We start from the raw sequence: 15,404 nt of genomic DNA, 5'->3' as shown, positions 1-15,404 counted from the left end.
ACCTTTAAACAACGATTACAGCATCTTAATTGCAACAGTATTGTTTCTCCATCAAATCTATGTGCTGTATGTCTATGCATTACAAACAGATCCATTTTCATTGAATTATCACTAAGGATGTTTGATGACACTTATTTTCTTTCCAGATTTCTTTCCACGAGTACCAATACCTTATAATAAGGTCTGGTATTTGTCTCGATACCAATACGTTCTATTCATTTATTTAATTACTCGATGCTTTTGACAAATAGGCTGTAGAAGTTTTTTTTTTTCAAGGCATCACAAGTATGTTTGTTAGTGTTTGTAGGGCACAGCAGCAAATTAATTTCATATCTGTTGATTTTAATCATTATGAGGGTTTGTTGTTGAGTAGGGACTCTTGATTCCTCTCCAATGGTCTTTAAAGACAGTTTTAAAAGACTTAGTTTTTTTAGTCATTTAAACAGATTGAAATCTGCAATTTTAATCTATTCTCTGCCACATTTTTCCTTCACAACTTTCAGTCTTCGCAGTCTCATCCACCCTTTCATCTTGCTCCGACTGTCTTAGCATATTGATCTCTGACTTTCATCACCCTTTCTCCCCGCTTCCCCGTTACTCACCAGCCCATGCCGAAAATGGCGTAGAAGAGCGTGTCCTGCGGCGAGTCTCCAGGCATGACGAAGATGCTGCGCAGTTCGTTAAAGTGGAAGTCGTACTCGGGCAGGGTGCACGTCAGCCGGGCCTTGAGGAAGGACGTCCAGCGTTTCTGAAGAGTGAGGAGGCCTCCTCGGTCTCCCTAAGGTGGAGAAGGTGGAGAGACAGAGGGTCAGAGAAAAAAGAAAAAAAAAAGGCCCGGCTCAAGGTGGCACATTAGAGAAACTCCGGAAAGACAGCATGAAAGCATCCAAAAAATTGTAACGTATGGGAAGATATACAAATCTGCTTCATTGAGGAGGCCACCAAGATTGGAAGGAGGCAACTGGACTCTTCTTCTTCAAAGAGGTTTTTGTTTTTTTTTACTAATGTGAGAAAATCAAAAACTATATTGGAGAGACTAAGCAACCCCTTTAGAGCGAATGACACATAAGAGCAACATAATTGTCAATATAACGTGGAGAAAAAGATTTAAGTTTGAAAATAAACATTTTAATAATACTATAACATTATATGACTATTTAAAAAATGTCATAGAGAATCAAGTTATGAAATTAGAGAAAAAAAACGGGTCGGAATAGGAAAACTAATATATATATATATATATATATATATATATATATATATATATATATATATACATATATATATATATATATATATATATATATATATATACATATATATATATATATACATATATATATACATATATATATATATATACATATATATATACATATATATACATATATATATACATATATATATATATATATATATATATATATATATATATATATATATATATATATATATATATAAATAATCGAAATAGGAAAACAAATTTCAGCTTGACAAATCATCATTTTCATAATTTCTTTTCAGGATATTTTGAGCAAATCAACACAGAGATTTTGCTCAAATTGACCCATTTTTGCTTCAGTCTTTTTTTGAGCACAACAATATCCCCAACTCATTATATACAGTACGGTCATAAAATGAGAGAAGACCTTCATATTCAAATGCATTCTATCACTAGCATGTTCAAAGTCCAGCCCACGGGCCAATTGCAGCATGTGTTGTGTCATCAAATCAATAATATGCAGCACAGTTAACCACAGTATATAAAACATGTGGTTAAAATTTTTTTTAGCGTATTTTCACAGCCATAAAAGGCATTTAAAAGTCTTAAATTATCTCCAAAATCGATGGGGCGTCGCTACATCGTATGTGTGCACCGAGTTCCAAATTGTGCAAATGTTGCTGAGTGACATCGATGAGCTTGAATGTCAGGAATGGTTTCATCCACATCCTGAACAACAATTAGACGTGCTCTTTCCAAAAGGAAAAAAAAAAGCATTAAATAAGTACAAGTGATGATAGTGATGAATGCTTAAAGATCTGTCAGCATCTTTCTTTATCCCTGCAGGACATTTATCCTCTCTGCACTCGGAATCACTAGACATCCATTTGCGACAAAGGCCTTCCATCAACGCTTGATTCTGGGCTCACCTTGCAAATCCGAGCCACTCGCGCCACCCGGCTGTAGCCGCCAGAGGTGGCGCTGTACTCCCGGCCTCCCTCGGTGAAGAAGTAGTAGATCTTATCATCTCCCGCCACGCTGCTGTTTGAGCTTTCCCTCACCAGTGCTGAGCCCACAAATTTAGCTTCTGGAAGAGGAACATGGAAAAAAACTTGACTCTAAAAATACACTCCAGTACAAAAGTAAGATGTAAAAATGTAAAAATGTATATACTGTATTATATTATTTCATATTGGCTGATTAGAGCAACGTCATGCTTTCAGCACGGATTGCCTGCATGTTTAAAAATAAGAGCAGCACCAACATATTTTCAATGTAAAGTAACACTGACACACTCGGATCGCTAGAATACTGCACCAACACAACAGTAAAACACCTGACTGTGTCTACTAGTGAAGAGTGTCCCCTGGTGGTGAGTAAATAGCAGTTCAAACTCTTCTTCCGTCTCCCTTTGGCTACTGGGAGATTGCCTCCCAATGGTTGGTAAAAAACTGAAAATAAGCCTCACTAGACTATAAACCGAAGTGTTCAAAGCGTGGGAAAAAAGTAGCGACTGATAAATCTATGAAATTTTCAGTTAAAATCCTGTCACATAGAATGTCAAAACACAAAGTACCGTATGTATGTTTTCAAATGTACGTAAGATGTAAAAAAAAAAAAATGTACCGGGAATGTACATACAGCTGAAATGTACATTCGACTTCACAGTACCAAAGTAGTTTATCTGAACTGCTTCCTACTACTGGGAAGGACCGATTTTGATTCCCTGTTGCAATCGAGACCCAATTATATCGAGGGCTTATGTTTATGCATGGTCTCAGCGAAGTCACTGACACCAACACGAGAGGCTCTTTCGGTCCCGCTTGTTTGAAAACAAGCATTAAGATGCACAGCCTGATGAATAGATTTCACTCATTAGGCTTGGAAGAATTCAATAAAAAGACAACAAGCATTGCCTCGCAAGATGTGGCTTTGTTTTGTTTTTTTTGTTTTTTTTTAAATCCCGTCTCATGTAGACATGGTAAGATTAGGGGAGTGCATGCTTTTGTGGTCAATGGTCACATCTGATTTTAAAAGCAAGAGTCGGGGCATATCTTTTGGCGATGGAGTGTAAAAGAAGTGTATGTAAAACAGATTACAATAAATACAATGATACATCAAATAGAATGATACGAAGAAAAAGGTATTTTTGATCTTTTTCAGTTGAATCACTTTATATTGTTATTGTAATCTATTATTTAATAGATTGTTAAATCTACATATCAAATGTGTTATTTTAAAGACATAATCTTCACTTTCACTTAATTATTACATATATTAATTATAATTAATCATTCAATTTTATAATATAATATAATATAATATAATATAATATAATATAATATAATATAATATAATATAATATAATATAATATAATATAATATAATACGCCCAATTCATTGTTTTAGTTCTTGTCAGACACATTTTTGATTCATTGCTCTACAAATACTCAAAAAAAAAAAAAGTCGCATAAAAAAAAGACTGACCTACTATTTGGATTATACTGTTTATACTGGATTATAACCTAATTTTGGAGGTTGTTTTGGAAAAAAAATATGGGATTGTTTTGTGAAAAAAAAAAAAAAAGAACACAAAAGGTTGGGTCATATTGAACCAAATATTGGTTTGGTCATAGTTTTTTTTTTAATGCATAGTTGGGTCATTTTGAACCTAACCTTTTCATGGAAAAAAAAAAAAGATTTTGATGTGACTTCTCACCATTCAGCCATCGCGTGGGCGCATCCTCCGTCTTCAAAGAGGGAGAGCTGCGTCGGATATCTGGGAAGCTTCGAAACTCATATTGGGAAGCGGTAAACACCTCCTGGTCTGAGAGAGAACCAAAGTCATCGTGAGGTTTTGGGCTCTTTTTGGAGGTGACTTGATCCTTTAGAAAGTCCTTACCAACAATAAGACCCGTGTATCCCGTTGTCGGGCTGTAGGGACATTTGTCTCGACCTTCTTCCGGTAATGACATCATAAAGTTCTCAGTATCCTGTAAAAAAGATGGCCAAATTTGAACAAAATCCATTCTGCAGTGCAATCTTAACACTTTTTTTCCATTGCTTAAAATGTGCATTACAGTAATCCCTCATTTTTCGCGGTTAATGGGGACCCGAACCTTCGCGAGTGAAAAACCGCTAAGTAGTGAAATTTAGGTAAGAGATTTACAACACTCCGGTGCAGCACTGCTCTTTCCTGCTCTTCCTTTGCATCTACCTAAGAGTGCCTGTGAGTTTCATGAGGGAGACATGCACTCCTACAAGACACGTGATTGTGTAGATACAACTCCAGGGTGGAAGTAGATTAGAACTCCTGCTCTCATTGTTCGATGGTCGCACAGGGAGCCAATCACGTGTCTAGTAGGAGTACCCGTCTTCTTCATGAAACCCAAACAAGCTGTTAGGGAGGAAAGAGCAGGGCTGCACCAGAGCGTTGGAAATCTCTTACCTAGATTTCTTTTGTAATAAATCGGAATTTCAGGTGTAAACTGATTGTTATCATGTTTGGTCAGCTAAATTCTTCTCTCTAATTAGACTTTCGGGTGCCATTAATATAACTGCGGCTCTCCAGGAGACTACAGCCAAAGAAATGGGAACAGGAAGAGACAACGGAACAGTTATTATATAGTAAGGTTTAATAATTTAAGATTTAAGTAAATATGCATAATGCAGTAGTTCAATGACCAAGCTGCCTGTGGCATGTGCGTTTATAGTTAACTCGTCTGTCTGGCATCCAGGGAACCGTCACCAGTAGGGGAGGAGTGAAGCAGTGATGGATCACTCTAATTCATCTCATGAAAACGGCCAAAAAATTCATAGTTGACTGTGGCTCCTCTTTTCCTACACACCAAAAGGTCATATGAGCAAGTCCTGTAGACCTGTGAACAAAAGCTACACATTCAATCCCTCTTGAAACTTTGTGTTGGCATGGCAACCAGACACCTGGCTTTGTGGCCTTGCGCGTCTCGTTTATGTGTCCTTGATAACTTCAAGGTTGAAATAACAAACTCAAATCAACGCAATTATCAGAAGGAAAATAGAAATAAAGTGACAGGATCACAGTGTTGCGGTGGTTATCACATCTGCCTCACAGATCTGAGGTTGAGGGTTCAAATCTGAGTCTGTCTAGAAAAATGCAGATGTGCGCACTGTTGTACCCCAGTATGTAAATCAGTGACATATGAAATGCAATGAGGTTAAACATACTATATATGCACACAAGGGACTGAAGGCGTGAGTTCCACACATGTAGAGATGCGTGGAGTTGAACCTCTGCAGGAAGCGGATATGATTAAAACACTCCGTCTGGAGGAAGAGGAAGAGGGAAAAAAAAAGATCAGTCAGGATATAAATATAAAATGATGAAGGGAAAAATGAAAATGTCCACCTTGTTGTCTTTTCCCTTGAGAAGACATTGGCGTTTTTGCTCGGGGGTGGCCTCCCACTCAATCTGATGTCACAAACAGGAAGTTACATAGCACCGTAAGAATGACGACGGAATTTCCAGAGTATACTTATCATTATGCAAATTATGAGCCTAATTTTATATAATTATTGAGGCATGAATGATAAGATCAAAGACTGCTTTTCAGTCTCTTATTGCCAGCATTTTGGTTATTTTTATAATGTAAGTCTCTTTGGAGAATGAATAACATGAACAATAGGACAGAAAGTGCATAAAGAATTACAGAACCTCCCTTTTTACATATTTTTTGTTACAGCTGTATTGTAAATTGTTTTTATCCCCAAACCACACACCACCACCACCAACTAAAGGATTTATTTTTGTGAAGAGCAACAATTGAATTTGATTTGGAGATGTTTGGTAATTCCCTATTTGACATCAATTGGACTTTTTTTTTTAATTGTGGCAGCTGTGTACTGACTCCAGTGGGTTTAAACAAGGTTAGATATTTTGAACAAAGAAAGATACCGTCTTTGAAACTACCTACCGTAATTCCCCAAATATACGACGCACCGGTGTATAGGACACACTCTTAATTTTTGGGTCAAATTCTGGCATTTTATACGTTACTGTGTATAGGACAAACCAACAGTTACCTGGTGCACTCTAATTAAATCCTAATTCTTACATGATACTGTCCGTTTTAGTCATATTCCCGCGTGCAACAAGGATGGACTCGGACGTAGGATCTGTCTGCTTGCTTCTTATATTGAAAATAATGCCTTAACAACATCAGATAAAACGAGCTTCAACGGGTACTTGATGCTAACAGCCAACTGAAAAAAAAGATCCAATCTTTAAGTTACTGTTTATAGGGCGGACCCTTAAGTTTGGCCTTTGTTTTGGGGGAAAAAAAAGTGTGTCTTATTTTTGGCGAATTGCGGTAAGTGGGCAAAAAAAGGAAAAAAATGTCAGGAACATCATACTAGAACACATGCTAAATGTGCATCAAGAAAGTACTGAGCAAAGAAGGAAGGACAGAGTTCTTTCAAGATGCACAGTATACTGGAAAGACTGGTTAAGGCACTGTAGCTACCATGCTAATTCAAGCAAAAACACAGGGGCATTGATTTACTATGACAGCAAACAGCAGTTGCTAAATTGCATTCACTCACAAACAGATTGGTGACAGTCACCAACAGGTCTGAAATATATGTGAAAAAAATAACTTTTCCTGTTTTCAAAGCATAAAATGAAGTTTGAGGTGATGGAATTGGAAATGAGACAAAATTATTGTGTTACGTAGGAGAAATCCTGATTTTTAAATGTATTGAATTCAGTGTTGCTGCTGTACATCCGTAGCGATAGAAGAAGGAAGTTTAGGTGCTTGAGAACTGTACACTAAAAAGGCGGATTCAACACAAACAAACAAACAAACAAACTCACGGTGAGCACAGAACCCGCCGAGATGTCAGCGGCGTCAAGAGCGAACGCGGCCCCTCGGGCCCCGATGTAGAGGCGCTGGCTGTCAGCCTCCAGCAACATAGTGCTGTAGTTGACGGCCGAGGAGGAGCTGAAGCGCCTGCAGCCCTGCAGATCTGTGGGCACATGCGGCATTTGTTCACCATTGTGCAAAAATTCTACAGTCACAATAGACCGCTTGTGCGAGATGCAAAGAGGCGGTGACATTTTTAACAAATTGCAGTGGCATCTCGAACTATAAACGCAAACGGTGCTGCAACATGTAGATAGACATATATAGGCATATAGGCATATATTCTTTGCCCAAAACTTGGGCTAAGATTATTGCAACTTAGTCACATCTGTCTGTATTGTACTGACTCCAATTGGCCAAGGAGCAGCACCAATGTCCAGCAAACTGAATAACAAAATGTGGAAAAAAAAAAAACAGTTTAATTATTTTTGTCCTTTTTATGTTTAGTTTTTGTTGTTTTGTTTTGTTGTTTATAAAGTACATTATAGGCACAATTTATCTTAAAAAATAAAAATATATATATATATATATATATATATATATATATATATACACACACACATATATAAATATATACATACATATGTACTGTATATACATATATATATCGATATACATATATGTACACACATACACACACACACGCATACATACATACATATATACTGTATATACACATATATGTATATACATATACATGTATATATGTACACATATATATACACACACATATATAAATATATAGATACATATGTACTGTATATACATATATATATATATCGATATACATATATGTACACACACACACACACACACGCATACATACATACATACATATATACTGTATATACACATATATGTATATACATATACATGTATATATGTACACATATATATACACACACATATATAAATAGATACATATGTACTGTATATACATATATAATATATATATCAATATACATATATGTTCACACACACATATATGTACACACACATATATATATATATATATATTATATATACACAGCTATATATATATATATATATATATATATATATATATATATATATATATATATATATGTATATATACACAGTACATATGTACAGTATGTATATATTTATATATGTGTGTGTATACATACATACCTACATACATATATACTGTATATACACATCTATATGTATGTACACATATAAGCATATAAACATTACAGTAAATACACTGTAGAAAACAAAATACAGTAAAAAAGTCACAAAAAAGTAAATATATGTAGAAAAACTATAAATAATAGAAACAATACAGATCAAAAACACCCCAGGACACTTTACATAAGAAAATGCAGTGTTTCAAAATCAACGCAAACTCAAACAAACATCTCATTGAATTCGCACTCCGACACATCTCACACTATGCATCACTGCGTGTGCATCCCCATTCCACTACTGTGGAATAGTAGTGCAATGTGGTGAGAAAGCCTTTTGATACTTTTCCATTATATTGCCCTCTATTCAATTTGCGCTGTAGCCGCAATGAAAAAGTCAGCTGGGCTAAGAAATAAGGGTGTCTCTATACGCGCAAAAGAAATAAAAGAAAATGAAAAGAGGCTTTTCAGTTGGAGGTTTCGGCCGCTTATTTGTGACCGCAAACTACTGTATGTACTTTCAGCGTATGTACTTGGAGCTTGTAAGTCCTGTGACTACGCTCGGGGCTTGCGTAAGCAAAACGGGCCATCTATCAGGGTGCCACTCGACTTGAGTAAACATGACATTGCCAGCACCTCCAGGCGTTTTGTAACAGCAACATCCAACCGACAGAATGTTTTACAAGCTGTTTCAGACCAAAAAAAAAAAAAAACCACAAAACAAATTTATCGCAAACCCTCTGGTGCGTTGGTAAAAACCCAAGTTATAGGCAAAATAGTAATGATATTTTTACAAACACTTTAGCCTTGCTTTAAGCTTTTTAAAACACACTTTTACAACTTTTGACTGTGGTTACGCTCAGCACACACGCCCGACTCACTTGAATGATGTCGGGCGTGTGAGGTGGACAGGTGTCAAACAAGGTGAACAATTTAGTGGCTTTTGGCTGGCTCTATTGCTACTGATTTACATTTTAAATCCCTATCCATCCACTCATGAGGAAGCAATATGCACTTCCAAGTGTTTTATGGTCACGGGGTACAGTAAATCACCTCCTGTGCAACTTGAGATTCTCGTCAGCTTGTGGCAGCTCTTTCTTTGAATTATCTCTCGAGAAGCGTCGCGTTAGATGTGTTGTTTTAGCAATGAATTGTTCCTCCGGTGTTCGTGACCATGCTTTCAAATCATTTTTCTACACTGAAATGATTGAAAATGGCGTTCATCTCTTCCACAATCCAACCCGACCCCCCCCCCCCCCCCCCCCCCGCCCTATAATACTGTGCGTTAAAAAAAAACAAACAAAAAAAAATATTACAATATCGGTATGATTGCCATACGAGTCAAAAGTTTTGGAAACCTCCTCTAATTGTGAAAAAATGCTGATGGAATTATTTAATTAACCAAAAAAATGTTTTAGAATACATATGCGCTGTTTGCCTAGATAATAGCATTGCAATATGCTTTGTGACCTTGGATGACATTTGCGTTTAAGATCTAATAGCTTTCAATTGTTAACCTTTTAACACATTCAGTGCCAGGGTTATTAAATTGTTAAGATATTCAATCCCAGGCACGTATTTGTATTTACAAGTATACATGTATTTTTTTTTTTTTTTTATTTCCCTTGCTGTATGAAGGAGTGTGAAATCGGCAAGCACTGAAGGAGTTAGTGTATTTAAGTGCAAATGTATTAGAAGGGCGGCTCGGTGGAACAGTGGTTAGCAGGTCTGCCTCACAATTACGAGACCTGAGTTCCATCAAAAAAAATTAAACAGGTGTAGCCATAGTTGTTGCAGAGGATAAAGAATATATACATGTAACTATTATTATATTTCTACACTGTTGCGCCACTTTTTGTGTTCAAATACCAATTGCGGAAGGGGTTATACAACTGCAATAGCCTTTCTATGGCATTTTGCAATGTTTGTTGGCATCAGGCTAAATGGACTGGAAAGCTAAAGTACGTGCTTGTTTGAAATACATCATTTATTTAGTTTGACAGTAAACTTACAAGTTGATAATAACTTGATATGTCTTGCTTGAAATGTGGCGCTGTCTCAGTCGACTTTTGCCACAGTAAATCGGGATTATCAGATTTGCAACTTGCTCCTCTCTCTACCAACGTACCGCATTTCGGTCCTACTGGCTGATTGTGTGTCGACTCCCTCTCACCAGGAGGAAGAGGAGTATTAGCGTGTCGCTGCGTGGGATTCCTGGACAATAACCTTGCGTACATGACAGCGCACACTATGAGCGGCTCACCCACAGCCAAGCGCAATGTCAAGATTATATCTTAATAATATCATGGCACTTTATATTTTTTCTGTCAGCAAATGCAAAATGGGACTGATTTCTATGAATTTCTCTGAAAAAAATTCATGAGTCATGATGGGAAAAAAAACAAAACAAAGACAACGTATTCTCCGGACTATAAGGCACACCGGTATATAATCCGCAGCAGCAAAATATGAGAAAACAAATATTTTTGCCACGCATAAGCCACACTGGACTATAAACATGCAAAAATATGGTATAAGAGGTTTAAGATTTTTTTAGTTATTTAATTTTTTGTAATTGTATGCCAGCAGCAACATCCTCTCCTCAACAGTCTGAACATGCCTGCATGTTTAGTCCCAACATATTTATAGAAAATGGATGGATGGATATCTGTTAGTTAAATAGCAGTTAAAAATCAAAATCAATACTTCAATAACATCTTTTTTTGTCTCCCTTTGTTTGATGGTTTATTTTAGTGAACATAATAACACATTCTACATAATTCATGTACAATCATAAATGCATAAATAAAATCACAGATACTGTGTCGTGTATATAAAATTTACACATAACCTACCCAAAATTGTATACATTCTCTTATTAAATGTAGACATACATATTTTTTTAAATAATATATTGTTTTCACTCTTTTTGAGCACAGCCACTGATTCACATCTTTTCAGTTCTATTTGATAGTTGTTCCATAAATTGACACCTCAAACAGTACACATATTTGCTAGCAAAAATAAATAAATAAATAAAACAAAACAAAACACAGATAAACCGCAATGGACTATAAGCCGCTGGGCTCAAAACATGAGGAAAATCTCGCAACTTATAGTCCGAAAAATATGGTAATCATTGATAGCAGTCTTATCATTAAGCTAGCGGCCTATCGTTAGCCCTAGCATTAAGCTAGCCGACTTTCATCAACTATTTAGTTTCGGTAATGACACAATGCACGGTTCTCTTCATTTTGGTGAACACATTTTACAGGGTCAAGTTTAAAAATATGTTGCTTTCATATTCATGGGGTGTTCCAAAATTTTAGATTCGGGTTAGCAAAAGCCGTAGTGCTGGGAAAGAGACACTGGGGGGGAAGTTTGGGCGAGGTTACATTAACATTATATGATGAGGGAATAACAAGCAGAGTCACGTAGTCCTTGCATACAAGATTGGAGGTGAAAGGCCAAGTTTTGATACGCTGCACGAGGGGAAAAATAAGCAGCGGCAAGACAAGCCGACATCATCCCAAGATTCTGGAGCTGAAGGTTAGAGCTGCACATCAAAATATGGCACATTTGAAGAATACTAAATTTATCAACAGATTTGCAGTGGAACTCATCGCGGTTGGTATTCTACGTACCATTGTAATATTTCTGACGCATTTGTATTGTACAAGCTTATCGTATTGTGACTTCTTTTTCCCCTTAGCATTCTTGGTTGTGTGACTCATGATGCAAAAACAGGTGATTTCATCACCTGGCTGGGAGTCTGTACCTTCATTAGGTTGCTAAGATACTAAGCGGCCGGATTAACATATGAAAGCCTTCACATACTGTAAAAGCAAGGTCAATTAATTTGAAGACTTTTTGACATAAAAAGTGCACGCGTATGAATAGAAAACAGAATTGGAAGACTGAGGCAGATTGTAGATTAGTACTGCAGCTGAGGTGAGTCATGTAGGAGGACTCGTGGGCAAATCTGGAGCTCACCATGCTGGATGGCGTTACAGTACGGAGAAAATTACATGTTGTGTACTTAATCAAACATATAACTTAATAGAACACATTATTGTCCGTTTGCTTAATGCTAACGGAGAATGTAAAACGACACAGCGAGGGCTAATCAAACCAGCATCAATGTTGGCGTAGTTGGAGAACTCTGAAACTCTGCTAGTCACCAGACTGTTTTATTTTCCTTTTTTTTCCTCGAAAAAATGACTACTTTTAGTGCTGTGTGCTCTGACTATCTTCGTACGTAAAATGCTGCTCCCTAGTGGCCAGTGCGTGCACTCCAGAAGAACCAGCAAAATGTTACATAAATTTAATGACAAGAATAACAATGCAAAAACTGTGATGACTATGAACTATTGAATGCTAGTTTACCTATGAAAAAAAAAGGGTTTTATTGGACACTGGAACAGATTAATACCGTTCCCATTCACTTCAATGGGGAAAGATGATTTCCGATACAAATGAATTAACCTCAAAAAGTCAACGTAACTATGAAAGTCAGATGAACACGAATGAACGCGAATTGATAAAATGTTGACGAATCGACGCAGGTGTAGCCGATCTCGAGCAAGACTGTCGCCATGGTAACGGCGCGTCCCTCAAAGAAGCCGAGACGCCGCCAGTCTCTGTGGGGGAGCCGAGCAGGAGGACTTTGAGAAACCAAGCGCCACGGGCGAGACAACAGACGGCGCGTGTATGTGAGTTGGTAGAACGATGTCATTTATACTTGTGGAAAGATGTTGGGATGTGGGGGGGGAAAAAAAAAAAAAAAAATGGCACTGCGTCAGACGAGCGTCGCAACCGTGGGCAAACAGTTCAAGGCAATAAAGAAAGCTGACAATGTGATGAAGTGAAAAAACACACAAAGTGTGAGTGACTCTCACATTATTGAACAATGTTGTTAGAAATATATAGCACCAGTCAAATACTTGGACACACCTTGCAATTCATGGTACTTACTTAAAACAAGCTAAATTCTAAACATTTTTGATTAGCATTTTTTTGTTACCAAACAATTCTATCGATATAGTGTCTCCTTGTTTATGCCGGATGTTATGTTCTCCAAAATACCCACAGTAACCAAAATCAAAATAGAGATATACTTTTTTTTTTTTTTATGTTTTTGACTGGTGTGATGTAACAGGGAGAAAAATTGCAAGAAAAAAAGCAACGTAAATCTGAAGAGGTTATGGTCAAAAAAGAAAATCCACAAAAGAATGAAATTGCTGATGTAATAATGGACCATGGAATGCCTTTGTTATTTTGATTACATAATTGTTAATCCATAGTTTAAAAAAATAAGGGTATATCTAAAATTTTCACTTGCCCCAAAAACATTTTTAAAATGCTTATTTGCGGGGAAAATTTTAGCATGGTATAAATTTCAAGTAAAAAAAAAAAAAAATTGTAAAAAAAAAAAATAGTAATGACATTTATCCATTAAAAAAAAAATTCTCATTGCTCATTCTAAGGCTACATTCACACTCCATTTTTTTGTGAAATCTGATTTTTTTTTGTGTGTTTTTATTTTCTATTTTTGTGTTATATATAAGCTTAGGCAGGTCGGTGAGGCAGTTATTAGCACGTACGCCTCACAGTCCAGGGACCCGCGTTCAAATACACTTCGCTCCGGCCTTCCTGTGTGGAGTTTGCATGTTCTCCCCGAGCCTGCGTGGGTTCTCACCGGGCTCTCCGGCTTCCTAGACACTCCAGTCTAGGTGTATTGGACAAACTAAATTGTCCTTCGGTGTGATTGGGTGTGTGAATGGTTAGTCGTTCGTCTCTGTGTGCCCTGCAATTGGCTAGCAACCTGTTCAGGATGCCTGAACAGGATGCCCGCCTACTGGCTCAAGTCAGCTGGGATAGGTACCAGCAAGCCTGTGACCCTTGTGAGGAATAGTGGCTTTCGAAAATGGAGGGATGGTTGGATATATATAAGCTTAAGGCTAGGCAACATGATCATGATTTTTAAATATATTCAGCTTGACAATGAATTTCCATCGGGAGTGGCGGTACGCTGTAAGGGTGTATCGAAGGTTGTGGTTAATTTCAACCTTTGATGGGAAAGTGACACAAAACAAGCTTACTGTTGCTCAAGACGGTGACACGCGGAGTCACGTCAAGATCCAGCGGGGGTCTGAATGGGTAGGCGGTTGCCGCGCACAAATAACAGCTAACCAGCAGCAGGAGCCGCAGTGATGAGGAGTGGCCCGCCTTCATCTCTTCACGCACACACTCGGAGAGCAGGGTGCATGCACCAGCAAAAAGCTCACACAAACATATTCACACACTGGCTGTTTGGTTCACTGCAAGGACCTGAAAGAAGAAGAAAAAAAAGCAACCAACAGTCAGCAGGGACAATACACTCAAATGCACAGTTGAGGGCCAAGAAGTGGGCAACAATTGCCTGCAGTGGGAAATATGAAAAACATAACAATGAAACCTCTACTAACACATCTCAAATTAGTGATGTCACGTTACAAATAATTTTGAGGACAAATCTAAAAGTTGATCAATCTGAATCTGGGTCAACAAATGCTCATTAATCATTTTGTTCAAGTTAAATCCGCCAACAGTACTGATTCTGAACGCCCTGGACAGGTGAAACTGACATGGCAACCACGACACAAAGGCTGAGATCTGATTGGACACTAAATTTTACGTATTGGAACCGGTTCAGTCAAACAAAAGTTAAATGACGACATTGGACTGTTGTGAAAAAAATAATAGGATTTCATGAAACAGGTAGCAAAATTTGGATTGCAAATGTCACCGTGCTTTTTGAGGGTGACACAAAACAGCTGAAATAAAAACAAGGCAAAGTGTTTTCCTTCTCTGTGATTTCTGATCAATTGGCTGTCACCGTTCTGACATCAAACATGAAGCCTGCAAAGCTATTTGGTTGCATAACACACAACTCTAATTATTACTCACCCAATACCAATGTGGAAAAACAGGGTTGTTGAATTCACCATTGAAAAAAACTAACATTTTGAAAAGACATAAATACAGACAGCGACCGATATGATCCCCTAATATAAAGAAAATTTGGGTCAACGAATCCCCATTTATCGCAGAATATATGTTCCAGACCAACCCGCAAAAGGTGAAAACCTGAGA

At 37.3% G+C, this 15,404-nt stretch overlaps 1 protein-coding gene across 1 annotated transcript in view; it reads right to left on the bottom strand.

Annotated features, from left to right (window-relative positions):
- LOC148420031 (semaphorin-4G-like) overlaps positions 1-15,404 on the bottom strand; it is a 34,109-nt gene that overhangs the window by 15,133 nt on the left and 3,572 nt on the right. The window contains exons 3-10 of the mRNA XM_088421855.1: positions 14,372-14,600; positions 7,074-7,225; positions 5,610-5,672; positions 5,429-5,527; positions 4,125-4,215; positions 3,942-4,049; positions 2,152-2,309; positions 603-778 (exon numbers count right to left, since the gene is read on the bottom strand). Coding sequence (XP_088277981.1) covers positions 603-778; positions 2,152-2,309; positions 3,942-4,049; positions 4,125-4,215; positions 5,429-5,527; positions 5,610-5,672; positions 7,074-7,225; positions 14,372-14,504 — 980 coding nt within the window. The 5' untranslated portion in view covers positions 14,505-14,600. The remainder of the gene's footprint in view (positions 1-602; positions 779-2,151; positions 2,310-3,941; positions 4,050-4,124; positions 4,216-5,428; positions 5,528-5,609; positions 5,673-7,073; positions 7,226-14,371; positions 14,601-15,404) is intronic.

This window comes from Hippichthys cyanospilos, chromosome 8 (assembly GCF_059441005.1).
Source record: "Hippichthys cyanospilos isolate Australia breed blue-spotted pipefish chromosome 8, RoL_Hcya_1.0, whole genome shotgun sequence".
NCBI lineage: Eukaryota > Metazoa > Chordata > Actinopteri > Syngnathiformes > Syngnathidae > Hippichthys > Hippichthys cyanospilos.
The sequence above is the reverse complement of the archived record's forward strand: the minus strand, read 5'-3'. Positions and strand labels throughout refer to the sequence as shown.